Source organism: Ursus americanus, chromosome 30, assembly GCF_024610735.1.
Source record: "Ursus americanus isolate L20-20 chromosome 30, mUrsAme1.1.p, whole genome shotgun sequence".
NCBI lineage: Eukaryota > Metazoa > Chordata > Mammalia > Carnivora > Ursidae > Ursus > Ursus americanus.
In genome coordinates this window covers 30248665-30275253 of record NC_142156.1, presented here as the reverse complement: position 1 = coordinate 30275253, position 26589 = coordinate 30248665, and the positions used below count along the sequence as shown (strand labels likewise).

The window sequence follows — 26589 nt, the reverse complement described above, 5'->3', positions numbered from 1 at the left end:
TTTTTGAGCAGCAGTGATGCAATTTGGAGAACTGGATTCACTCCAGGAGTGAGCCTATTCATCTAAAGATAATAGAAACTGGTTCAGAGATGGGCAGGTGACCCAGTTCTGGCAAGGAGACATGAGAAAAGGCTCCTGAAGGTCTCCAAGTTCCTGTTCACTCCCAGAGTGCAATGAGAAGCCCGTTTTCTCAGCCTTGCCCTCGCCCCCTCTCGACCATGGGCTCTGGACAACAATGAGTAAGCGTAGCCCACGCTGCTGCAGACAGGCAGTTGTATCACAGCCAAGAGTGGAACCAGATAGAAACATTGTACCTGATGCATTAATATGATTAAACACCTAATTCATACAGACTGTGAGCATACATGCTTTTCCCTGAATTCAGGAAAAAATTTATACAAAATTACCTCTGCCTTTCCGAGCTGTGCTTTCTTCTACCCAATATACTTTCGGAAGACCTTTAAGCAGTCGAAGAAGGTAAGGAACCACAGCATCTTTGTGCTTAAAAAAAAAAAAAAATACATTTAATATAACGTGTGGCTGGTAGCTTTTTAGTGCTAGGCCCAAAGTAAAGCACACACACTCTAATCATCTCCAAGATGGATGTTCACATGGCACGGCACACTTGCTGTTTCCATGTGGCAGCAGCAGGTGGCATTCGGAGGTTATCCCACTGCCTGCAGCAGAGGTGCCTAAGGAAGGGCTAAAACCTGCCCTTCGGCTGCTGAACATCCAGCCTGGCTCTGGCCTGTGCTGGGGGCTGAGCCCCCATGAAGGCCTCTCCAGAAGAAGGTATGTGTGCACACACACTCTCAAAACTGTCTTCAACGAGAGTGTTCAGAGAGCCCCCAAACCCTTCAGTGGGCCCCAGGCTCAGATCCTCTAGACTGAGGGAAGGTCACAGCCACAAGCTTCTAAGCTTGGTGATACTTCTGCTATTCATGGCCCTTTTCCTCTTTTTTTTTTTTTTTTTAATTTTCTGTTTCATGTTTCCTTTTGCTTATCTCAAACTGAACATTAGACTTTATAGCCATCATTAGGCAATACAAAACCTACTTTCTTCTAGTTTCCAAACTAGCCAGTCAACATGTCACTTCATAACCTTCCATGATTGACTCTTTTGGTTGTTTCCCTATTTATAACTGCTCCAGTTAAGGATAGGTAAGTGTGCTCCTGAGAAAGGGGATACTATTTGATGTTCTGAAATACTGAAAACAAAACAAAACATGTGGTAATATTGAAAACATGGCTCCAAATTCTGTGACACTCCTTCCACTGAAAGGTAGAGTCAGATTCACCTCCCTTGGAAAATGGGTTGCCTTAGTGACTTGCTTCTGGTGTTTCAGAAAGTACAGTTGACTCTTAACACGGGTTTGAAGTGCACAGGTCCACTTACATATGGATTTTTTTACAGTACTGTAAATGTATTTTCTCTTCCTTACAGTCTTAAGAACATTTTCTCCAGCTTACTTTATTGTTTTTGGTAAGGCTTCTGGTCAGCAATAGGCTACTAGTAGTTATGTTTTGGGGGAGTCAAAAGTTATGCGTGGATTTTCAACTGCACAGGGGGTCAGTGTCCCTAAACCCTATGCTGTTCAAGAGTCAACTGTAGTGGGGCGCCTGGGTGGCACAGCGGTTAAGCGTCTGCCTTCGGCTCAGGGCGTGATCCCAGCGTTCTGGGTTCGAGCCCCACATCAGGCTCCTCTGCTATGAGCCTGCTTCTTCCTCTCCCACTCCCCCTGTTTGTGTTCCCTCTCTCGCTGGCTGTCTCCATCTCTGTTAAGTAAATAAATAAAATCTTTAAAAAAAAAAAAAAAGAGTCAACTGTAGTTTAAGAGACTGACTTCCCAGGCTAAAGAAGACAGACAGTACAGCATCCATCTGGCTTTTTCTCAGGACACATGCCCTCGGGACCCAGACATTACATTGTGACAAAGTGACATAGCCCAGGCCACATGGAGAAGCCATGTACATAGGGGTGCCCTGGCTGAGTGCCCCAGCTTAGGTCCCAGCCAATAGCCAGGATCAACCCACACACATGTGCATGAACGAGCCTTCAGGTGATTTCAGCCCCTAGCCTTCAAGCCCCTCCAGGTAACACTGAATGGAGCAGAGACAGTGACTCTACTGTGCTCTTTCTAAACTGGAGATACATGAGAAAAAAGCAAAAACAAAACCAATCTGTTGTATTAAGCCACTAAATTATGGGGTAGTTTGTTACACCACACACATAACCACAACAAACAGAGAACTTTCTTTAGCAAAAACAAAATAACCTTCCTCTAAATCAGATGAAGGAGATGCCTACACCTGTCTAGGATCCTAGTGTACTGAGAGGCACAAAACTCCAAAGGATGTGTATGGCATGGCTCCCTGCAGAGGAAGTGCCCCCAGGAGTTCTCTCCTGTAGGACCTGTGATGGCTTTTGTAGCATGTAGTAGTAAACTACTTCCGCTACTCTGGCCACAGCTGCTGCCAGGGCAGCCCACTGACTGGACTTGAAGGCCAGTCCCACAGCCCATCCTGGCTGGAGGCACGGAACATCGACACCAGGTGAACCAAGAGAAAGCTGGTCCCTAGGGTTCAGGGGGCTGCTGAAGCCTGCTGGGCTCCTCTCCTGGTGTCAGTGAGGCCAATGGGCTTCCTAGGAGCGCTGGCAGACTGTGTGGCTCAAGGAGCTGATACCCCAGGTCCCGCCAACCCTTACCAGGAACCCAAATTACACCAAGGTAATTTGTATTTGTCTCTTCCTTGCCAACCTAAAAAGCCTACCACAAATATTAGGGACTTATAGGTAAATCTATTAAGTAATGTGTTTGCCAAAGATATTTTCGATTAATACACATTTGAATGCCAGCTTCTCATACAGATTATTTTAAAAATTTGTTTCCTCCCTTTATATTTAAATTTAAGTAAGACTTTGGAAATAGAAAAGTAGAAATTATTTTCTTTCTTTCCACATTTATAAATAAATAGGAAGAATAATTAAAATGCAGTTTATATGCATCCAATTTTGGTTTTTCATGTGGCCTTGGTCAAACAATCTATTTAATTCTCAAACTACTGCTCTAAAATTAAAATGCTTATTTTTTTTCAAATGTATGAATATTCTGTCAAAAATGTTAATCCTTACTGAAGTAGAATTTCCAGGACATGTAAGCATTTTTAGATAAATAAAAATTCAAATAGCTAACATCTTTATTTTCTTAACATGGCATGATTAAACATGGAATTAAAAGTGATTGTTCCTAATGATAAAAATAAATAAGCAAATAATAGATTCTGTATTCAGTGATTAGCCATTTTGCTTCAATTAACCTTGGGAAGTAAAAAAAAAAAAAAAAAAAAAAAGCCACATCATTTTGTTGGAGTCACAACACTGATTTTTAAATCACCTCTAAAAGATATATTAACATGTACTCTAAAACTTATTTTATATCTATCGCAGTTCTTTTTTTTTTTAAGATTTTTTTTTTTTAATTTTTGGGGGCACCTGGGTGCTCAGTTGGTTAAGCGTCTGCCTTCAGCTCAAGTCATGATCCCTGGGTCCTGGGACAGGACCCGCATTCACCTTGCTGCTTAGCGGGGAGTCTGCTTCCTACTCCCTTCTCCCCTCCCCCCACTCGTGCTTTCTCTCTCACTCATTCTCTCTCAAATAAAATAAAATGTTTTTTTAAAAAAGACTTTTTTTAAAATTTTTAAGTAATCTCTATACCCAATGTGGGGCTTGAACTCAACCCCAAGATCAAGAGTCATATGCTCTACTGACTGTACCAGCCAGGCGCCCCTATATCTATCACAAATCTGAAAAAGACTGTATTATGTCAAAATTATCTCAAAGAACACTATCCTTTTAGAAGGAAACAAAAAATGGTTACTCAGTCTGACTGATGAACATTTGACTTTAGATTGAAAATCAAGTCTACTCTGGAGGGCACACAACTACGTTACAAAGCACTTTAATTAACTTCCTGGCCAAACAAAACACAATAACAACAACCAAAAACCACTTTAACAACTTAATTATTCATACAGTTCAAAAACCAAAATTTATTAAGAGGGTGTACATTAATTAAACTAATTACTCCCACCTGTTCCACACACTCTGCCTCACCATCACTACCCACTTTTACTAGGTTCATAAGCATTCTTCTAGTACTGCTTTAGGTAAATATAAACAGGTACACATTTAAATTCTGCAGAAACACTTTTAATGCAGTAAAGATTTACCTGAAGATCAGATTCAATGAGAAAAATGCCCAACGCGATCACTGCATCTCTCCGTCTTTCATCCAGTTGGAAAATCCCATGGAAGTCTACTGGGCACATACAAAGCAGCTTTTGGACCTAGAAAATGAGACCCAAAACAACAAAAAAACCCATAGATTAAAAAAATATAAACCCACATTCAGAATATAGGACAGAAACCAGTAGCATAAAATCCCAGTGAGTCTACATAACCAATAAGACACTTTCTTCCAATTCAAAAATCATAGAAAGATCATCTCTAGCTTCTCCAATGATCATTCACACGCTCCCAAAACACGTATGTGCTGAGGAACCAGGACCAGGAGTTAAAACGATGCACACACGGAGGAGGTAAAGCCCAAGAGCTGATGTCTGCAATTCAGAGTTACAACAGTCAGTCATGGGTCTCTACTGCCCAGCGGTGCCCAAGAGCAGTTTACCCAAACCCACCCACAGTCATAATCCTCCTGTAGGGTTCTTTAAAAGATCAAATGTGTGTAAAGCACTTAGGACTATGCACAGTACATACTAGGTGCTCAACAAACAGAATCTGTTGTTACTGGATATGCCATAATAGTGGCTAGCAGAAGCAAATGGGCAATAAGTCAGCAATTTACTGAATATACGGAAAAATTCGAATTTTTTCAAAACAAAACAATGATAAATGTCTTACATAAAGGTACTAAAAACCTAGATTTATTATGAATAGGAAACTAGGTGATGCCAATTTTGAAAATCCCTGCCACAAGAACCTCTTAGCAGAGCATTCAGACACACGAGGAGGCCTCAACCTTGCTGTTCTGTTAACAGCCCCAAGGAGAAGTTGCTCACTGACATTCATACAGTCTCATGGGATTTTTTCTTTTTAAGATTTTATTTATTTATTTGAAAGAGAGAGAAAGAGAGCAAGCACAAGCAGTGGGGAGGGGCAGAGGGAAAAGAAGGAGCCTGACGCAGGACCCCAGGATCATGACCTGAGCCGAAGGCAGACGCTTAACCAACTGAGCCACCCAGGCACCCTGGTGGCATGTTTTAATGGCAAAGGACATTGAGAATAATGCTTGAGGGGAGCGTCGGTGGCTCAGTCGTTAAGCGTCTGGCTTCGGCTCAGGGCGTGATCCCGGGGTCCTGGAATCGAGCCCCACGTCAGGCTCCTCCGCTGGGAGCCTGCTTCTTCCTCTCCCACTCCCCCTGCTTGTGTTCCCTCTCTCACTGGCTGTCTCTCAAATAAATAAATAAAATCTTTAAAAAAAAATAGAGAATAATGCTTGAGATTTGCCCTGAAAATATCAATTACCATTGCAATTTTTAAAAAGAAAGCAGATTTTAAAAGGGCAAATACAGGGGCGCCTGGGTGGCACAGCGGTTAAGCGTCTGCCTTTGGCTCAGGGTGTGATCCCGGCGTTCTGGGATCGAGCCCCACATCAGGCTCCTCCACTGGGAGCCTGCTTCTTCCTCTCCCAGTCCCCCTGCTTGTGTTCCCTCTCTCGCTGGCTGTCTCTATCTCTGCTGAATAAATAAAAATAAAATCTTTAAAAAAAATAAAAAATAAAAATAAAAGGGCAAATACACAAGCCAGAAAGAGAAGCACCTTCTAACCCGAAAATAGGTAATATTCTTTGTCTCAGTAATTTTCCTTTTAGGAATGATTGTAAAGAAATAATTAGAAATCTTAAGGCAAAAACTGTGTAAAAGACTTTCATCACAGTGTTGTGTTTGTTAACTGAAAATCTGAAACGATGTAAATAACAACATTAGAAAAATAAATGATTTCACCATTTGGTGAAATACTAGGTTAAACCATATAAAATTCTGGGGGCGCCTGGGTGGCACAGCGGTTAAGCGTCTGCCTTCGGCTCAGGGCGTGATCCCGGCGTTGTGGGATCGAGCCCCACATCAGGCTCCTCGGCTATGAGCCTGCTTCTTCCTCTCCCACTCCCCCTGCTTGTGTTCCCTCTCTCGCTGGCTGTCTCTATCTCTGTCGAATAAATAAATAAAATCTTTAAAATATATATATATAAAATTCTGATAGTCAACCAAATTTTTGACCTACAAAAACAATGCTTTCATAAAATCTGACCTAATAATACAGACATGAAAAATGGCACTTATTCTAAGACTAAGCAATGACATGGACAATGTTCTAAATGTTCTGTAAATTTGTGTGAGGAATGAACTGGATTATCATATATGGAAAAAGTACTGGAAGAAAATATATCAAAATGTTGACAGTTATGGAGAGGTAGAATGACCAGTGATTTTACATTTCTTTTTTTTTTTTTTAAGTGGGCTCCAAGCTTGAGCCCAATGTGGGGCTTGAACTCACGACCCTGACATCAAGACCTGAGCCGAGATCAAGAGTCAGACACTCAACCGAGACACCCAGGCGCCCCAAGGTTTTACATTTCTTTGTGCTTTTTTATATTTGCCAAAATATGTTCTAGAAGAAAACATTATTTGCACAATCAGGAAAAACCTATAGTAAGTTAAAAATATATACACATGGGGAAGAAAATCCATACTTTCATGATTAAATAGTTAAAAGAGCATAAAGTAACAAGCAAGAGAGGAATAGAAATACTAAATTCCCACTTTTCTTCAGTGTTCCTGCACTTCGCAGTCAGAGGGGAAAATAAAATACAAAGAGAGCTGCAGGCCAACCACAATAAAGTGATCGTTTCAGAGACTCCAGACACTTCCACCAGTGGATCACACATCCTGACAGAAAGAGCAAAGTCTCTCAAGAAACATCTCTGTAAATAAGAAATCGAAAGAAGGTGGATTTATAGCAGTATGAGTCAACGGGACCCAAAGAATGCTAATTAATCAACATGGAACCAGAGGGAGGAGTCTGGGGCCATGTCAAAATCTATGTACTTTGTCCTGCGCAATACTTTATCTACACCCTGCTCAAACACACAGAAATACACAATGCCACATACCTGGCAGGCGAAGCTAATGTGCAACAAGATAGAATGGAGACTCACAAACTCACCGAAATTGGCACAACCTCATTATTCAATATGGAAAAGATATAATTATACATAAAGTCTTCTTACTTAAGGGACTCGTTATCATTTATCTTGAAAATATGTATATAATAAGTTACAGCTGGCTTGGCTATCTAACAAGGTGAGATTGTTTTCTGTCTTTGCAATCTCTTAGTAGATTGCCTGCGATGCACGTCATGTCCTGGTTTAATGCTTATTCAATAATAAAAGTGTTTTCTTTCTCTACTACCTTTGTGGAGAGCTCTTGGGAGAGTTTATTTGTAATTGGATTTCCCCAGCAATAGTGCCTGAAGGACTATTTTTAATGGGGTGATCAGGGAAGACTTCTCTAAGAAGGTGCCCATTCAATTGAGGTCTGATTAAGAAGGAACCAGCAGGGACAAACCAGGAAAAAGCTTTCTGGCAGAGGCCACTGGAAAGGCAGCACGATGGGAAAGAGAAAGTGGGGATGCCCAGAAGTCCAAGTGCAGGCAGAGGCTGGAAACCTGGCTTGTACTCTAATAGCAATGTAAACCGGTGCCAGTGGGGTGCACATTGGAGGCCTTCAAAACTCGAGCTTAGAACTGAGGTTTAGAAGAATCCTTCTAGTTTGGGAGGAAAAGAGTGAAACCACAGAGAAGTCAGGAGATGCTTCAGTAGCAAAGATGGTAATGATCAAAGCAGACAGAAACAGTCCAGCTCAGGATGTTTCACAGGAAGACTACAGGACTAGACGATGGACGACATGTGGAAGTGAGGGAGATTGAGTTGCCTTTCTGCCACCCTAAACATATTCAAAGACAGCCATGCAGTATGATGTGGGGTCTAAGAAATATTCCATACAAGAAGCCGTTAAAAAGGAATATTTAGCCCAGAAACAATCAGGCTATAAATAAACACAATCACTGTCTTCATGCATTTGAAGGGTTTCAGTAATGTCATCAGCAACATCTACCCCAGTATTCATGCGACAGTTATTAGTGCATTTGTCTGTCTCTCCACTAATTTGCAAGCTCCTTGGGGGCCCAAATCATCTCTTATCTTTGTATCTCCATCTTCTACACTGTGGACAGGCACTATAACAGACACACTCATTCTCCCCCAGGATGCAGGCTTGCCGTCTATTCTTAGTTTTTGCCCAGACGTAAGCTCTCTGCTCAATCCAGACCCTCCCATTTCAAGGCTGCTGCCAGCCCATCCTGGCACTTGCCCCAGAGGGCAGAGGCAAACCCCAAGGTCTCTTCATTTACATCAAGCATAAGAGCTAGATTTCTCCTCACAGGGTAGATGTTCTGGGTTGGGTTTGATTTCCTATTTGCTCATTCTTTAGTTTTTTAGGCATTGTACTCTGGAAACTAATACTCAGAGTGGGCATAGACATGAGCTCTAGCAATATCCCAGGATAAGAACTCAGCATCAGGAACATGATTAAACCCTGCTGCTCACGTAGCTGTCACCCTACCTGGTAGAGACATCTGAAGGCAGCAGTTTTTACCATCCTTGTTTCCTCTGGACTATCTGGGCACCCCTCCCCATCTTAAATGCCCAGAGGGGCTCTGGGCTACTCTGACTTCAGACCTTCCTCCCCAACCCCCCTTAACTAAAAATATTTAAATAGAAATCATTTGTGACAATTTAAGATTAGTAAAAGCTGGGCACATGGTTTTAAAATGTGAAGGAAAGATACCAAAAAGAACTAATAAACAATTTAGAGATCTATATAATAATTCAGGAATGCATGAACCATATTGGTGTGGCAGGCAGAACAAAGGTCTGCCCAAAGATGTTTGTGTCCTAATCCCTGGAACCTGTGAATGTGTTACCTCGCATGGCAAATGGATGTAAATAGGTTGCAGACGTAAATAGGTTAAAAGGACCTTGGGGCGCCTGGGTGGCTCAGCGGGTTAAGCCTCTGCCTTTGGCTCAAGTTGTGATCTCACAGGTCGTGGGATCAAGCCCCATGTCATGCTCCCTGCTCAAGCAGGGAGCCTGCTTCTCCCTCTTACTCTGCCCTTCCTCCCTGCTCATGCTCTCTCTCTGTCTCTCTCTCAAATAAATAAAATTTAAAAAGAAATAAAAATAAATAAAAGGACCTTGAATTGAAGAGATTACTCTGGATTATTTCAGTGAAAACAGAGTAAGAGAGAGGCAAAAGAGGAGGCAAGAATGATGGAATGTGAGGGCTTGGCCCCACATTGCTGGTATTGAAGATAGAGGAAAGGAGCCATGATCCAGGAATGTAGGAGTCTCTAGAAGTTATAAAAGACATAGAAATGAATTGTCCCCTAGAGTCTCAAGAAAGGTATATAGCCCTGCCATCACCTTGATTTTAGTCCAGTGAGACCAGTGTTGGGCATCTAATCTACCGAACTGCAAAACAATAAATTTGTGTTGTTCTAAGCAACTAAATTTGTGGTAATTTGTTACAGCTGCAATAGGAAATTAATCAAATGGTCACAGAGTATTAAACAAAACTCAAAACCTGAACTGCCTATCCAACAAGATATAAAAATTACTGATCAGATTATAGGCAATACTTATTTCCTGCTTTATTTTTTTCTGTATTTTCCATAAGGAACATTGTTAACTTCAGATTTAGAAAAAGAAATTTTTTTATTTTTATTTTTTTTTAAAGATTTTATTTATTTATTTATTTGACAGAGATAGAGACAGCCAGCGAGAGAGGGAACACAAGCAGGAGGAGGGGGAGAGGAAGAAGCAGGCTCATAGCAGAAGAGCCTGATGTGGGGCTCGATCCCAGATCACCGGGATCACGCCCTGAGCCGAAGGCAGACGCTTAACCGCTGTGCCACCCAGGCGCCCCTAGAAAAAGAAATTTTTTTTAAATAGTGGAAACAACTTTGCCATTAATGCATATTTTTATTTATTTTTTTTATTTTTATTTTTATTTTGGGAGAGAGAGATGGGAGGAGGGGCAGAAGGAGAGGAAGAGAGAGAATCTTAAGCAGACTTCCCACTCAGTGCAGAGCCTGATTCCATGACCCTGAGATCATGACCTGAGCCAAAACCAAGAGTCTGATGTTTAACTGACTGAGCCACCTAGGAGTCCCAATGCATATCTTATTTTTTAAAAGACAATAATACTTATCCTTTTAGACCTTGGAAAATATGAGAAAAGTGCATAGAATTTCAACAAATGGAATCTGGGTAATCCAAGAAGTAATGTAAAACTGAAAGAAAATCTAGGTCAAATAAGCTAAACAGATGTTTTCTATAGACAACGGTCTTATAATTTAATTCCAACAACTTACTATCAGTGAATCAACTCCTATTTATTTTTAAAAGATTTTTATTTTTTAAAAGATTTTATTTATTTATTTGAGAGAGAGGGAGAGAGCGCACACAAGCAGGGAGAGTGGCAGAGGGAGAGGGAGAAGCAGGCTCCCTGCTGAGCAGGGACCTGATGTGGGGCTCGATCCCAGGACCCTGGTATCATGACCCGAGCCAAAGACAGACACTTAACCGACTGACCTACCCAGGCACCCCTATTTTTTTTAAAGATTCTTAACTAATCTCTATACCTAATGTGAGGTTCAAACTTACAACCCCGAGATCAAGAGTCACATGCTTTACTGACTGAGCCAGCCAGGCACCCCAAAACAACTCCTATTTAACTACAACTTCCCCAAGAGTCTCAATCCAAGTAGAGAAGTTTTTCTGTTTTGAAGGAACAAGAGATGCAGCTACTCCAGCCCTGACAAAGACACCTGTGGCTGCATGACAACAGGCATGGCAAAAGGTGAAGCAGGTAGCACCTAAAACAAGAGACCCGGACATATAAAGTTTAACTTCACAAAATGGTCTTGAAAATATTTCACAGCTCGATATAAATAAAAATCAAATTTATTAAATTACTTCATTAGAAAAAAAAATCACAGGAAAAATAGAATGTAACACTGAGCTTTTCTTGGTATAGTTTCTCTAAAGACATCCAGAATCCGCGCAAGTTGTACTACTAGACTGAAATGATGCTCACCTGGGCTTCAGACCCGAGGCCCTTGAACAACCCCCAAACGTACACAGAATCAGAGATGGAGAGCTGGAAGAAGTTGCACACGCACTTGCCAAATGCCCCCTCTCAGGCAGATTGTGTGTAATCATATTCTTGTTCAATAGGTTAGGCAACTAGGCCCAGACAGGTTAAGTACAATCTTAGACAACAGGCTCTTAACTAGACTCTCTCTCTGACTTCTGTCTCTCCCTACTCCAATATCATCACTCTGGACCCATACACCTCCAATGGCTCCCCATCCCAGTGAACATGCAATGCACACTCCCAACCTGGCAATGAAGGTCCTTCCCAACTTCCTCCAAACACCCAGGCCCCAAATACAGTGCTCACTTCTTCCTGCCTCACTTCTTCCATGGTTTTCACCCATCTGCAACATTTCATTCAATCTGCTTTATCGCCCCTATAAAAGTTCAACCCATCCTTCCAAGATCCATCTCAACTGTCACCACTTCTCAAAGCTTTTCCAGACCTCAGCAATGTGCTATGACCTTTCCCATCACACCTCTCAATAACCCACCAAAAACAATGTACTTGATAATTATCTTTTTACAAATCTTATTTTGGAATTATTTGTATACTTATCTTCCACTCACTGCAGACAGGACTGTGTCCCCCTCGTCCTGTATCCACTGCACCCTGTATGTTCCAAAAACTTAACTATTTAGTGGAACTAAAGGGACCAGTGTCACAGGGATTTAATGGGATGAGAAGGAAAGAAAAAAGAAAGAGGACCACTAGAACTTAGCCTTCCTACTATAGGGTTCAACTATGTTGTGACATTTGTCATATAAGCAGTACTGGGAACAGAGCTGGCATGCAACTGGCACTGAACAAATACTTGCTGCATCATCAAATGAATGGAGGAATGGATGGAAGAATAATCAAATGAAGTCATGTGTAATATACAGTCACACCCTCACAATCCTTATGATGTAGCCGGAGTTATACAACCAATAAAAATGACACAATTAGTGAAGAACACAAGTCAGAAATCAGATGATGAAGGGCCCCTGAAAGCCTGGCACCAGGTCTAGGCTCTGATGCAAAATGCCCCTGGAAGGGACTCTTGAAGGAAAAAAAAAATTGTGAAGACTTGAACCCAGGTCCTATAAAAGTCATCACATATCAGATAAGGGAGAACCAGTTCTGGAGGGGGCCAGGCTCCAAATACTAAGAGCTACAGTTGTTGAGCATTTATCACATGCGAGGTGCTGATTTGTATGATCTCATCTAACCCTCACAACAGTGCGCTGAGTAGATATTATCTATTATCTCTGTTCTGAGGATAAAAAATTGAGACACAGAGAGGTCACAGTCCTAATGCAGAATAAACATTAACACTATAATTTAAAAAATGAAAAAAAAATAACATTGATTTTTTTTTTCTCAGAATTTTACAACAAACTAACAAGTCTGTTGTTTTTAGGGGGCAGAGAGGAGTAGATCCTGTCTTATAAAAGGTCATTAAGCTCAAAATCTGACAGAGATGGCCAGGGTTACTCCCATTTATAAAAAGGATCCAGAGGGGCTCTGAGCAACACTTTGAGGAGGTCAATAAGCCAATGGACCACAAAGAGGCAACAAAGGTAACTTGCTTAGACTTTGCTAAGAACTCTTGACAATATTTTAACCCAAGGGTATTAAAAGAGAGAGACCAAGGCACTTGGGTGGCTCAGTCAGTTAAGCGTCCAACTCTTGATCTCAGCTCAGTTCTTGACCTCAGGGTCATGAGTTCAAGCCCCAACATGGAGCCTATTTAAAAAAAAGAGACAGGGGCGCCTGGGTGGCACAGCGGTTAAGCGCCTGCCTTCGGCTCAGGGCGTGATCCCGGCGTTATGGGATCAAGCCCCACATCAGGCTCCTCCGCTATGAGCCTGCTTCTTCCTCTCCCACTCCCCCTGCTTGTGTTCCCTCTCTCGCTGGCTGTCTCTATCTCTGTCAAATAAATAAATAAAATCTTTAAAAAAAAAAAAAGAGACAGAGAGAGAGAGACCATGAGGTGAATTTAGAACTGCCAAGGGAAGGAAATGCCAAACCAAGGAGAAAACAAGATGCCCTCAAAGGTCTGGATGACTGGGCAGAAAACTGCAGATGAAAAGTCAAACATGGGGCGCCTGGGTGGCTCAGTAGTTAAGCGTCTGCCTTCGGCTCAGGGCGTGATCCCAGGGTCCTGGGATCGAGCTCCGCATCAGGCTCCCTGCCCTGCTGGGAGCCTGCGTCTCCCTCTCCCACTCCCCTTGCTTGTGTTCCCTCTGTCGCTGGCTGTCTCTCTCTCTCTCTCTCTCTCTCTCTCTCTCTGTCAAATAAATAAATAAAATCTTAAAAAAAAAAAAAAGTCAAACGTAACAGTGGGAGTGGGTAAGGGATGTAGGTCAAAATAAAGCTACGATAATAGCATTACAAGCTGGCTAATTAAACAATGTTTAAAAGAGTACAACTTCTGTTATCTGAAACTTCTGGGAATAGTTTTTCGGGAGAAACAAAATTCCCTGAGAACTAGAGATTAAGCTTTAAGTATTAGTGGCAGTGTTTCGTTAAATCCATTTTTTGTCTTTCTCAAATGTACCGCCCCCATGGAGAACACTGAACAGAAGCTAACCTTTTCTAAGTGACTCAGAGCTATCAACAATAAACAAAGGTGACTGTGACAAGGTACGCATAGAGCTGCAGATGCAAGTGGAACAGCATCTACTCCTACTAGCGGTCCTGGATGGGAGTTTCACTGAAGATGCTCTATTTACTGTGTGATCAGTTAACACGGCTTTCTGCAACATCCAACACAGGTGCACTACACGTGCCTTTACACGCACTGAATAAGTCTCCCTTTCTTGAGCCCTGCTCATGTGCCTGGCAGGGTACAACACATACAAATGCATGTCTCTGTTTCCTGACACATTGGTTCAACAGGCAATGATCAGGGTAGCTGCACAGAGTCAGGAGGTTGTGATTTTCAGTCCAACTCTGCTGCTTCTTACCTAAGTGACCCAAGATAACTGACAAAACCTACCTGAACATCTCTGACTTTGTATTTCCTTCTGTAACATGTGTACAAAGCAACAACTGTGTGCTTACATGGAAATCCACAGAATCTTGCTAGTGTCTTAAAACTGCCAATATCAGCAAGTCATCTCCCTCAAGCCTCAGTTTTCTCACATAGAAGAGGACGATCAGATAGCTTTTTTCCGTGTTTGCTCCAGCACTAAAATCCTGTGATCCAAAAACTTCTACCTACAGTCATAAGAGAATAACAGGACTTGGATTTAACCTCTTGCCATAAAACAACAAGGAAAATGGACAAATACATGAAACCACTGATTTCATATACTAATCAAGTAGCACAGGACTATAATACCTGAGAGAGAGAGGAAACAAAGTGAGCCCTATGACTGCCTGGTTTTCTGCCAGAAGACACATCTCAGGCCACAGAGCAGTAAAGGACATTCTAAGCAGATCATGATGGTCTAAGTGGAGGAGACAGAAATAAGAGTACAGGAAGTCAAAAGCAGCTGGAAATTCTGAAGAGGAGAGAGCTAAACAAAAAAAGCTTCAGAAATCATAACAGAATTCCCCTAAGTCTTTGATGAAAGTAGGTGATATTCCATAAAGTTGGAAAAGCACAACCAGGGAACTGTGAGCTGAATGGCTCCTAGAGTTCACACAGAGCTTAGAGGCATCTGAGTGACTCCCAGCGAGAGCAGAAAGCCCTCAAAGCATTCAGTAGAGACCTCAAAGGGGCCACACCTTAGCAGTGGAGTTAAACTATCCCCGTAGCAAAAGCCATTACAGACCTGGCCTAACAAAGTTTTAAAATTAGTTTTGTAATAGATGCTGAAAAGGCATTTGAAAAAATTCCACACTGCTTCATGATAAAAACACTCAACAAACTAGAAATAGAAGGGAACTGGGGCGCCTGGGTGGTTCAGCTGGTTAAGCGTCCAACTCTTGATTGCAGCTTAGGTCATAATCTTGGTTGTGAGATCAAGCCCCATGAAGGGCTCCACACGAGTCTGCTTTCGATTTTCCCTCTCTCTTCCTCTGCCCCTATATCTTAAAAAAGGGGCGGGGGTGCGCCTGGGTGGCTCAGTTGGTTAAACATCTGCCTTCAGCTCAGGTCATGATCCTGGGGTCCTGGGATTGAGCCCCATGTCAGGCTCCCTGCTCAGTGGGGAGTCTGCTTCTCCCTCTACCCCTCCCCGCTACACATGCTCTCTCTTTTTCTCTCTCTCTCATGCTATCTCTCTCTCAAAGAAATAAAATCTTAAAAAAAAAAAAAAAAAGGAAGAAATAGAAGAGAACTTCCTTAACTTGATAAAGGACATCTATAAAAAACTCACAACTAACATCACACTTACTGGTAAAAAGCTGAAAGTTGCCCCCCCCCCCCCCGCAAAATCAGGAACAAGATAAAAATGTCTACTCTCACCACTTCGATCCAGTATTATTCTGGAGGTGCTAGCCAGGACAATGAGACAAGAAAAAGAAATAAAAGGGCATTCAGTTTGGAAAAGAAAAACTATATTTGCAGATGACATAGTCTTGTATATAGAAAAACCTAAAAAAGTATTAGAACTAAAAAAACAAGCTCAGCAAAGTTGCAGGATACAAGATCAATATACAAAAATCAACTGCAATTAGGGTTTCAGTTTTACAAGATGAAAGAGTTCTGAAGATGGATGGTGGTGATAGTAGTAAAACATTACGAATGTATTCACCAACACCATTTACTTTTGCTTCTTGGCACTTGTTAGCATTTTCAATCATACTTATAGTTTTTTGTTTAATGCTTGTCTAGCTCCATGACAACTCCATGACAGCAAGACCACATCTACTCATTCATCCCTCTAATGGGCCCCTCCGAAGACTGGCACACAGCTAGCAAAATTTACTATATAAATGAATGAACGAACAAATGAACAAACGAACAAATGTCATGCTCATTTGCTTTTATAATGGTACAGATAGCCTTGGCTGCCCTGAATCCAGGCTTCCAGACCAGCTTTACACATAGAAATATCCAGGAAAAGAGAATAGCTTCAGCAGCAAAGATAGAGCCTCTCAGAACTAAGTGAACAAATACAAGTGAAATTTGAGGATTTTTGGCTTAACTCTGTAGCTCACCACATAAACAAAAGGAATGTTCTGGCCAGCTTGGCAATGTTCACGAAAGGCCAAGCCTTTTTCCAAAATGCCAAGATACACGAGAGAAGCAAATACAAAAAGAAATATATAAATAGTGAGGAAAATGAAATGCACAGATACATTTCAGCAATTTAAATCAAGGATGGGAATAGCTGCTGGTGGAAGGGATTGGAGGAAACCACATCTCCACTAGGTGCAAACTGCAAACACAGACAGAAGAGAAAATCTGCAGTAAGGAGTCAGAAATAGAACATTTCTGCCCTCTGGGGGAGCAAACAGCTAGTGACACATCAATTCTGAGAATCCCTAAGGGCACTGAGACAAACAATGCAGCCATAATAATCTTCTTAATGCACATAACTCATGGCTCTGAAACATTCAAGGGCTCTTTTCTGTCTCATCAATTCAACCCAAACTCTGAGTCTGGGACTACGTATGAGGCCATCTGCTTTCTTCTCACTTTCATCTACACTCTTCCCATTAAATATACTGCATTTCTGCCAAAACCTATTACTGCTATTCCTCATTTTCCTCTGTGTTTTGCTCTTTGTTCTATCTGAAATGACCTTCCCTTGCCAACCACTCTTTTTGTTTACAAATGTCCATCCCCATCACTTCCAGGCCTTCCTTATTCAAAATCTTAGCTGAAAGTGACCTCCCAGCAAGTACACACAATACTTTGACTTTCCTAGAGATTGTTTCACTTTTTTACCTCCTATTACTTTTTCACTACCTGTCAAGAGCCACGGACAAAAGGTTTGGGGCCCGAAGAAAAAAGTACTTGTACCTTCCATTCCCATGGCGGCAGAGTGCCAAATGGCTAAATATCTTCTCAGGGGAGTTTTATTGAAAAGCCACATGGTCCAACACCACTTCCTTTATGGACAGATAACCGGCCAGTCCCCCACCTATCACTGCTTCTACTTACCTGCAAATTAGTTGAGGGTCAGAATAGTGTGCACACCTAGGAGACCCAACTGTTGCAAGAAAGATACCCAGAGCAGACACAGCTAGAAGCCAGTATCCAAGAAACAGTACTGCAAGTATGAGGAGAAAACTGAATTTGAGTTTCGGCATAGCAGAAATCAAGAGCACAATATCATATGGCCAATTCCGCCTTGTAGGTTTTTTGGTTGTTTGTTTAATTCATAATTTAACATAGCCAACCATGGTCAAATATCATTATCTTAGAATCAAAAGAATAAGGTCCCCTTTTATGCTTGCAGAGTTAGCAGGAAAAAGTAAATAAAATCCAACAATAGTGAAGCACAACTAAGTACGGTCCTTTGAAAACAGTGGGGCAGTAAACTTCAAGACCCATCCACCATTTAACAGAAGAATGTGATTCAGAAGAAGACAAAATTCTAGATGTACAGGGGCGCCTGGGTGGCTCAGATGGTTGGGCGTCTGCCTTCGGCTCAGGCCATGATCTCCAGGTCCTGGGATCGAGCCTCACATTGGGCTCCCGGCTCAGCGGGGAGTCTGCTTCTCCCTCTGTGTCTCCCCCTGCTTGTGCTCTGTCTCTCAAATGAACAAATACAAAAAAAAAAAAAAAAAAAAATTCTAGATGTACAAACACGCTGTTTTTTAAGGGAAAAACTAGACAGTCTAAACAGAAACGCTTAATTATGATCTATCAATACAAAATACGACATGCAGTCATTAACATAATAAATATGGGCTATTTTTGAAATAAGCAATAAAGTGAATATAGCTAAAGACTAAAAAGGAGATCTAAGAAATTAAAATGCTAATGCATTAAGTGTTATAGGCTGACTTGTGTCCCCCCCAAAATTCATATATTGAATTCCTCATCCCCAGGTACCTCAGAATGTGACTGTATTTGGACATACGGTTTTTAAGTTAACACGAGGTAAGTAGGGTGGGCCAGTCCTATCAAACTTACTACTGTTTTTATAATAAGAGATTAGGATACAGACAGGCACAGAGGGAAGTCTATGTCAAGACACAGGAAGACAGCTATCTACAAGCCAAGGAGAAAGGCTTCAAAAGAAACCAGCATTGCTGACACCTTCATCTTGGGTTTCTAGCATCCAGAACTATGAGAAAATAAATTTCTGTTGTTTAAGTCATTGTGGTACTTTGTTATGGTAGCCCTAGCAACCTAATATAGTTAATGTGGCAGGATTACAGGTAAAATTTTTTTCCTTCCAATTTCTTCTTAAAATATTTTAGAGCTGGTTTAACAACAATGGTTCTAGCATCACGAATTCCCTCTACTGACACTAATTTTCTCTCGCCTTACTCTATAGATAGTTGTTTTTAACATAGCCTCACAAAGGAAAGGGAATGAGGATGGAAATTTTCAGCTTCATGATGCTGGAAAAAAATGCCAATACCATGATTTTTACTCCATGGTAAACCACACTAAAGGAGTGGATAACCATGAACTCCAGAAAGCCCACTGAGCATCAGAACATACATTCCTCCAGGGGCGCCTGGGTAGCGCAGTCGTTGAGCGTCTGCCTTCGGCTCAGGGCGTGATCCCGGCGTTCCGGGATCGAGTCCCACATCAGGCTCCTCGGCTGGGAGCCTGCTTCTTCCTCTCCCACTCCCCCTGCTTGTGTTCCCTCTCTCACTGGCTGTCTCTCTGTCACATAAATAAATAAAAAATCTTAAAAAAAAAAAAAAAAAAGAACATACGTTCCTCCAATTAGATATGAGTTAACCAGCTCATCTTCTGGAGCACATCTGTCCACCAGGGAGGCTCTGGCCTGTCCCTAATGCTTCAGTGCCATTTAAACACCACATCAAGTTAGTTAAGACACCTCAAGATTCTAGCATTCTAACTGATGAAAAGAGAGGATATTTTAGGATATGGAAAAAGATTCTGATCAAAGCCTCCTGAGGGTGGGAAGAGGGGTGGGAGGGCAAGGAATGCTGCCTACTTTTCGTCTCAGCCAGGAACTCTCCATGTCCCAGGGTTCAAGGTCCATTTGTATGGTACAAGCCAGACGAGGAAAGGCAGGAACAGGTCACCAATGTCCTAGACACAGAGGAGTATAACCAGGCAGATCCAGGAGGAAGTTGACAGAGGCAGCTCAGTAACATTCTAAAGACAGATTAGAAGGAGGAGAGCAGAGCAAGACTAGCAGGCAGAAAGAAGTCAGGGAGACAGAGACTGGAAGACGACCATACGTGGAGATTCCACTGTAGACAGGACTCTCTTCTCTATTTCTCTCCTCTAACTTTCCTCCCAGAGGGAGAGGGCTGAGGGCTGTGTGGGACATGATCTTGAGGAACCCTGTCCTCAGAGTGGCCCACAATCTTGAGGGTGGGCTTTAGGGCTGCAGTTCTAGTCTTAGGGGCAGCCTAGCAGGAAAAGGTCAAAGCTCAGATACGGATCAGAGAATTGACACCAAGGAGACTTGGGTTTGACTATATGAACATGGCAGGAGTCTGGTCACCAGACCTGTGATATAAGAGTAGAAGGGGTACTTGTGGTAAGTCTGACTTGATGCTGATGACCTGAGCAATCTCATTAACACTGTTTCTTATTGATCTGGCCTACCTAGTGCGTACTAAGTAACAGTAGGTGCTCAACAAATGTTTCCTGAATGAGTTAATTAATTAAAGGGAAAGTAAAATTTACTTAGTAGCAATAGGCTAGGTTTCACAGCCTGGGATCAGAGTGGGTGAGTGGAGTAAGGGAACACCACTATGGCATGTAGATAGACAAAGACAGGGAAAGTTATGTCACTAATGTGCCCCAAGTGCCATAAAAGCATGTCAAGGCTGCCTGAGTTACCAATGTCTGAGCTGAGATGTCAGGTCTAACTCAAAAAACTGAGCTCAACCTCAGTTGAGCTAACTCAAAAACCTCAGCTCAACCCTATCTGGACCAAGCCCCGCTCAGTCCTCTGCCTTCTCTCTGGAAAAATAGAAGAGAAAAAAACCAGAAACAAATAAATGAGAAAAGGAGATTTTTCAACATTCATCTCCCCACTTAAGTCCCCACCTTCATTATCCTGGCGGGTACTCAGAAATTCCTTTACTCTTAAGAACCTCAAGAATACTTCCCCAGGAATGCTGAGGGCTTATTGTCAATTGTTTTAAAGTAGTGGAATGTAATAAGTAGCCATATATTATCCGATTAAATAGTAACAATCATCCCTAGCATAATGAAGTCTCAAGATCCCAGATGAGGATTAGAGGAATCCACATATATCTGATGGAATCAGCCACCTACAGACGCCTTCTCTAAGTAAGAAATTATTTCAGGGTCCCCAAGACCACCCACACATACATAGCTGTACTCGTAGCTAAATTACGGTAAATTGTATTACAGTGAATTTATCAGAGAAAAAGACCGGTGGACTCTGGAGAAACCTGTGCATGGGCTTCCTCGTGTTCTCTCCCTCCTGTGAAGGTATACACTGAGCATGTGCCCTTCTACATCAGCAGACAATGTAGTAACATGTATGCTATGCTTGTACCTAGGGAAATCCATTAGAGACATAGCATCCAAGGTTTTCATTGATAGACACAGGCACTGTCTGCCTAGCAACCATCAAAATTCCAGATTCCCAGGAGGAAAGAGGTAATCATATTGTTTGTTCAGAGTCTAGGCATAATGAACCGCCCTTATCAGAAAATGGAGGGAACAGTTCAAGTGTCAAGTTCCTAGATGTTAGCCAAGGACCAACCTTGCAAGCAATCCCTTCTGAAGATTGCAGCCTCTGATAACTCTTTTCTAAAGTGATCTGTAACTGTTGCCAATGAAACTGAAGTACCTCCCAAACTAAGAGATAGTACTGGGGAGCTGCCAATCTAAAAGCTGTATTAATTAGTTGTAAAATATATCCTAATTTTGACAACTGAAGCAGTTACTATAAGATACAAAGCTAACAATGTTGCAATTACGGAATGTTCTTGTGATTATGGAAGAAGGCTGAAGAAGGCCTGTTGAGCTTAAGGTACATTTCTCGGGGCGCCTGGGTGGCACAGCGGTTAAGCGGCTGCCTTCGGCTCAGGGCGTGATCCCGGCGTTATGGGATCGAGCCCCACATCAGGCTCCTCCACTATGAGTCTGCTTCTTCTTCTCCCACTCCCCCTGCTTGTGTTCCCTCTCTCGCTGGCTGTCTCTATCTCTGTCAAATAAGTAAATAAAATCTTTAAAAAAAAAGAAGTGGTTAAGCCTTTATTTAAAAAAAAAAAATAAATAAGGTACATTTCTCAGTTACTGAGTGGGAAAGGGTGCCCTGCTAGAGCCACAGGACTGTCTTCACCCAATTCCCTACAATCTCTTCTCTCTTCTCCAAGTCCAGCAAGCAAACTTCTGATATGCTTTTTAGCTCTCCTACTAAGAAGAGAATGTGCTGACTAGCTGGCATGAATGTGATTTGATAAGGCAGCACTGTGGTCCATTAGTCAGGCTCATCCAATGATAACAGTTCTCAATCATTAGGTACTCATGTCCCTGCCTTTATTTGTGTCATTTTGTTGATCTTCATAATACTCTTAACAAGAACTGTCCTTGTATTTTGCAGGAGAAAGCAAAGGTTCAGGTTGGGGAACTGACCTACCCAGAGTCACACTAATGGAAACAAATGATACAGGATTTAAATTCAGGTATTCCTGTCTCTAGAACTCATATACTTTCCATTCTTTTGAATTTCTCCTTCAATTAGAAGTCAAGTTGGCATCAATCTCCCAGGACCTGCTCACCCTGCAGGTAAGTGAGTAATCAGATTTAAGAACCCACAAAGCCAAGGATACTATGCCAGAGAGCCTAACACAGCATTTCAGCCTCACCCCTCACCAGAGCCACAGAACTACTCTCAACTGCAGCAGACAGGTCTCCAGTCTCCACTTTTCTCCTCTTAGACAACAGATCTCTTTTCACCTGCCAGAGACTGTATGAAAAAAGAATCCCATCCTTGGGGTGCCTGGATGGCACAGTCGACTGAGCAGCCGGCTCTTGGCTTAAGCTCCAGTCCTGATCTCAGGGTCATGAAATCCAGCCCAGCACCGGAGTCCACTTAAGACTCTCTCTCCTTCTCCCTCTGCCTCTCGCCACCCTGCACACGCATGTGCGCGCGCCCGCTCAAATAAATTAAAAGAAAGAAAGAAAGAAAGAAAGAAAGAAAGAAAGAAAGAAAGAAAGAGAAAGAAAGAATCATTTCTTCAGTGCTAACATACTGTGATGAGTCTCATCACACGACGGTGGGGGAAGAAAGCTGACATTTAATGTTCACCCATTCTACGGTGGGTGAACCCCATTCTACCCAAGCACTTTATGCTTGAATCCATTTACTCCTCAAGAATCACTTCATTTCACCCATAAGCAAACAGGCTCTAAGAGTTGAAGTAACTTGCCCAAGAGGACAAATAGTGACAGTGCAGGGACCAAACAGGTCTGACTCTAAAATCTGTGTTCTGTCCACCAGCCGAGACACACCTCTGAGTTTCCTTTCACCTTTCTCCCAAGGCAAAGATTTCTCCGGCATAAATTCTCCTTCCTCCTCTGAAGCAATCCTGAGTTCAATTCTCTGCCTACGGACAGTACATTCCCCCTTCCCTGCCACTGCCCCTTCTTCAAAACCACGATCTTTTACCCAGTCTAACGCCCCCTCTAGACTCAAAGAAAAACAACGCGCGGATTTGCATTTCAGAAAGCACTTTCAGATGTACTATTTCATCTGCCCTTCACAATGCGAAGCGGGCAAAGTAGGTAAGCACCCCATTTTACAAGAATAGCATGTCTCCAAGGTCACGGAATAAAAAGCAGAGGAAGTCGGGAGCAGAGCCCCAGGTTTTGACTCTGGTCCTCCGCTCTTCCCACTGCTTCTCCCAGCCTGCCGCCCCCGCCCCTGCGATGTCACAAGGTGCCCCTCGGCTCAAACCCGGGCCTGTAGCTCACGTCCCTCCCACGCCATCCACCCGCAAAGTCCCCACCTGCCCTGTCCACTCCTTGCCCAAACCAGCCCCATTGGCCCCCCCGCACCAGCGCCCTCCGCCCACGGGCCTCCTCACCCCACCGGCTCCCTCCACTCAAGTACCCCCTCCTGTCACAGGCAGCTCCAGAGCCCCGCTCGGCCTCCCACAGACCCTCGCCCCGTCTACCCGCTTCGCCACCCCATACCCCCCCCCCCCCGTCAGCCCGCGGCCGGAGCGGCCAAGGCTACCTTCTCCAAAGATGCCGGTCTCTGCACGGCCAGGGAGCGGGCCAATGACAGGACCGTGTTGAAATAGAAGCCCCGCGAGGCGCTGGAGCCGGAGCCGGAGCCGCCGCCGCCGCTGCTGCCACCGCCCCCTCCCCGGGCCGCGGCCGCCGCCATCATCGCGCGCGCGGCGGCGCTGCCCGCGGGCTTCCCGCACCGGGCCTGCGAGCGCCAGAGCTCACGGCGCAGGCGCGGCGGCATCCGGCTTCCCCGCCACGTGACCTCTGTTGTGGACTGGGTGGGGCGTGGCCGCGGGGCGATTCCACCGCTGGAGGGGAGAAAGAAGCCGAGCGGTAGGCCGCGGTCGCGCGCACCGGGCGTGGCGCCCCCCAAGCCGCGGAACAAGTGGTCAGCTCCGAAGGCGGGGCCTCCCGCGCGAGACGGGCGGAAGGAGTTCTCTCCGCGACCGGAGGGTTGGAGGGGCGTAGCGCGGCCCTGGCCTGCGGCCGGCGGAGCTGCTGGGCTGCAGAGCTGTGGGCGCTTCCCGAAGCCTCGGGAAGTCGGCCTGGACCCCTGCGGGCCCGGAAAGGCCGTTCCTCGTCTTGGCTACAGTCCTCCTTCTCCTGCCCATACCTAGACGAGCGCCGGCACCATGTCGGCCTACCCCAAAAGCTACAATCCATTCGACGACGATGCGGAGGATGAGGGTCCCCGGCCGACGCTGTGGAAGGACGACCGCGACCTCCCTGATGGACCCGGCGCGCCCGTGGACAGGCAGCAGTACCTGCGGCAGGAGGTGATGCGCAGGGCCCAGGCCGCGGTCGCCAGCTCCGACAGGTCCCTGTCCCTCGTATACGAGTCCGAGAGGGTCGGCGTCGCCTCTGCCGAGGTGAGTCTAGGGCAGGGCAGGACAGCCCGACCAGTCTGAATTTTCACACGAGGTCAAGAAACGTTAGCTATACAAAGAGGTGTGTGTCTTGAGTACTTGAAAGAGGCAGTTTGCCTCCAGTAATATTCCCTAGTTACTAGCTGAGCTCGGGTTAGGGAAATGGAGTGTCTGTTTCTTTCATATAATTACGTGCTCAGAATCCCAGATCCAGAGACTCAACCATCCCTCTCCGAGTGACCCAGAATGGGGGAGGATTGTGCCTACTGGTGTGTGAAGCGTCAGAGCAAATGGGCCTTGTGTTCTTCCCTGTTACTGACCACTTCTCCACCTCACCCGTAGACGTGATGAGGTCTGTCTGGGAAGCTGCTTAGAAAGCCATAGCACAAGTTTGGTCAAGTCTAGGGCCTTACTTTTACCTCCCAGATCCAAATGAAAATGTCCTAGATAGTGTATGGTTTGTGACAGTCCATTTCTCCAATTCACCTTTGTCAGTTTGTCTTTCCACCCATGGGAGATTTCAGGGACCCTAAGTGAAGATCGTTCTTTCTTAGGCACCACATTTTTTTCTCAGCCTACTAATGAAATGGTTTTGTTTGGGCGTTTGTTTTTAAGTTCTTAAAAATGTAATAGTAGATCATTGGTATATCAGCTAACATTAATCTAAAGCATTTGTAGCTTTGAAATTTTGTACTGGAAGCTGAAGTATTGTCTTCCTCCAATGGGTCTCTTTGTAACTCTTTTCTCTGGCAGAGTTCATTCTAACCTGATCACTTACAGTCTTGGGCAGTTTGTAGTATGTTGATTAATTTCTCAAATAGCCATCTGGGTCATATCCCCATTGCCACTTTGATGGTTATTTTATTTCCCCACTTCTACCTGTTACAGTATCCCTCACTGGCTCATTTTCCTGTCTTTGGGTTCCTTCCTAAACAGAAGTTTAGCTGTAGTTCTTACGTCTTGTATCTACTGGATTCCTATGTGTGAGTCTAAATGGCAAGTGTTGACTAAGATTTGGGTAGATTGCCTAAGGCCTTAGGGCCCTAGCGGAGGAGTTACTTGAGGGTCCCAGGTCCAAAGAAGCCAAGGAAGAACTATTTGAAGGGACATCTCTGGAAACAGTGAGAACAAATGAAATAGGAAATCAGAATGATATGAAGTAGGATGTCATGGCAGAGGAGAAATGGAATCTGGCTTTTAAGGCTAAGATTTAGACAGGAGTGAGGAGGAGGAGGGAGAGGAGGAAGGGTAGGAAGAATGTTCATAGGGCAGAGAGGAGCGGTGCAAAGACACTGGCCCACCACCAGAGATACTGGGCTCCAGTAGGGAAGTGATACACAGAATATGTTCAAAGAAAGGGCCCAGAGGAGGCAGCTTAGGAGGTTAGGGGAAAGTCTGTCCTTCAGAGGGAAGGAGAGTCAAAAACATATTAGAGGTGAGTGGTTTCACGTGCATTGTGGCGACACCCCTCCCATGCTGCCCCCAAAGGCCCTTTTCTCTATGCAAGGGGGACAGTGAGAACAGAGGCAGAGCGGCACCTCAGGCCTGTGAGGCTTGGACTGGGCCAAGCTGGTGTTGCTCTGAGAGGTATAGTATGATCATGACTGGGCAGGTGACAGGCACTGTCATCATCAGTATGGTGACACTGGATTTTTCCCGGATTGAGTCAGTTCCCAGTCATCAGAGGCCCTAGGAGGCTGGAATTGTCAGCACCCCCTCCCCACCCTACTCTGTACTCTCCAGACTGCCTTTGAATCAGTTTTTGATTCCAGTCAACATGAGGGTGGGAATGGGGCTGGGGTTAGTGAGCTCTTCCTGCCACTCAGTGTACAGTGTGGCCCCCAGCCGACTCGAGTCACCTGCTAACCTCCCTCCTTAGAGACCCAGCGCTGAGTTGTGCAAAAACATGATAGGTTTTTATAGAGAGTTAGGAATGTACAAATATTAGTTTGGGAAGTTATCATTCAGTCCCAGCTTGGCAGAAGTAGGAAAATTACTTAGGTCATCCTTAGTGAAGGAGAGCCGTCCTCCTCCTGTGAAACTTGACCAGGTTTATTTCTCACAAAGAGTCTAGCCACAGGTCATGACTGCCAAGGGACAGCATTAGAGCAGAGCAATTCGTACTTAACTGGCCTGGTAAGCACAGTCCAGGACCATGGAGAGACTTGT

General features: G+C 44.0%; 2 protein-coding genes across 3 annotated transcripts in view; one reads left to right on the top strand and one right to left on the bottom strand.

Annotated features, from left to right (window-relative positions):
* The window catches only part of PI4KA (phosphatidylinositol 4-kinase alpha), a 118477-nt gene extending 94725 nt beyond the window's left edge, over positions 1-23752 (bottom strand). The window contains exons 1-3 of one of the 2 annotated variants that reach the window (XM_045802541.2): positions 23559-23752; positions 4231-4347; positions 408-501 (exon numbers count right to left, since the gene is read on the bottom strand). In XM_045802541.2, coding sequence (XP_045658497.1) covers positions 408-501; positions 4231-4347; positions 23559-23714 — 367 coding nt within the window. In that variant the 5' untranslated portion in view covers positions 23715-23752. Of the gene's footprint in view, positions 1-407; positions 502-4230; positions 4348-23558 lie in introns of those variants that run through there. The other variant, XM_045802540.2, reaches the window with a different exon arrangement.
* Positions 23753-23967: 215 nt separating this feature from the next.
* The window catches only part of SNAP29 (synaptosome associated protein 29), a 24752-nt gene continuing 22130 nt past the window's right edge, over positions 23968-26589 (top strand). Inside the window, exon 1 of the mRNA XM_045802543.2 lies at positions 23968-24423. Coding sequence (XP_045658499.1) covers positions 24187-24423 — 237 coding nt within the window. The 5' untranslated portion in view covers positions 23968-24186. The remainder of the gene's footprint in view (positions 24424-26589) is intronic.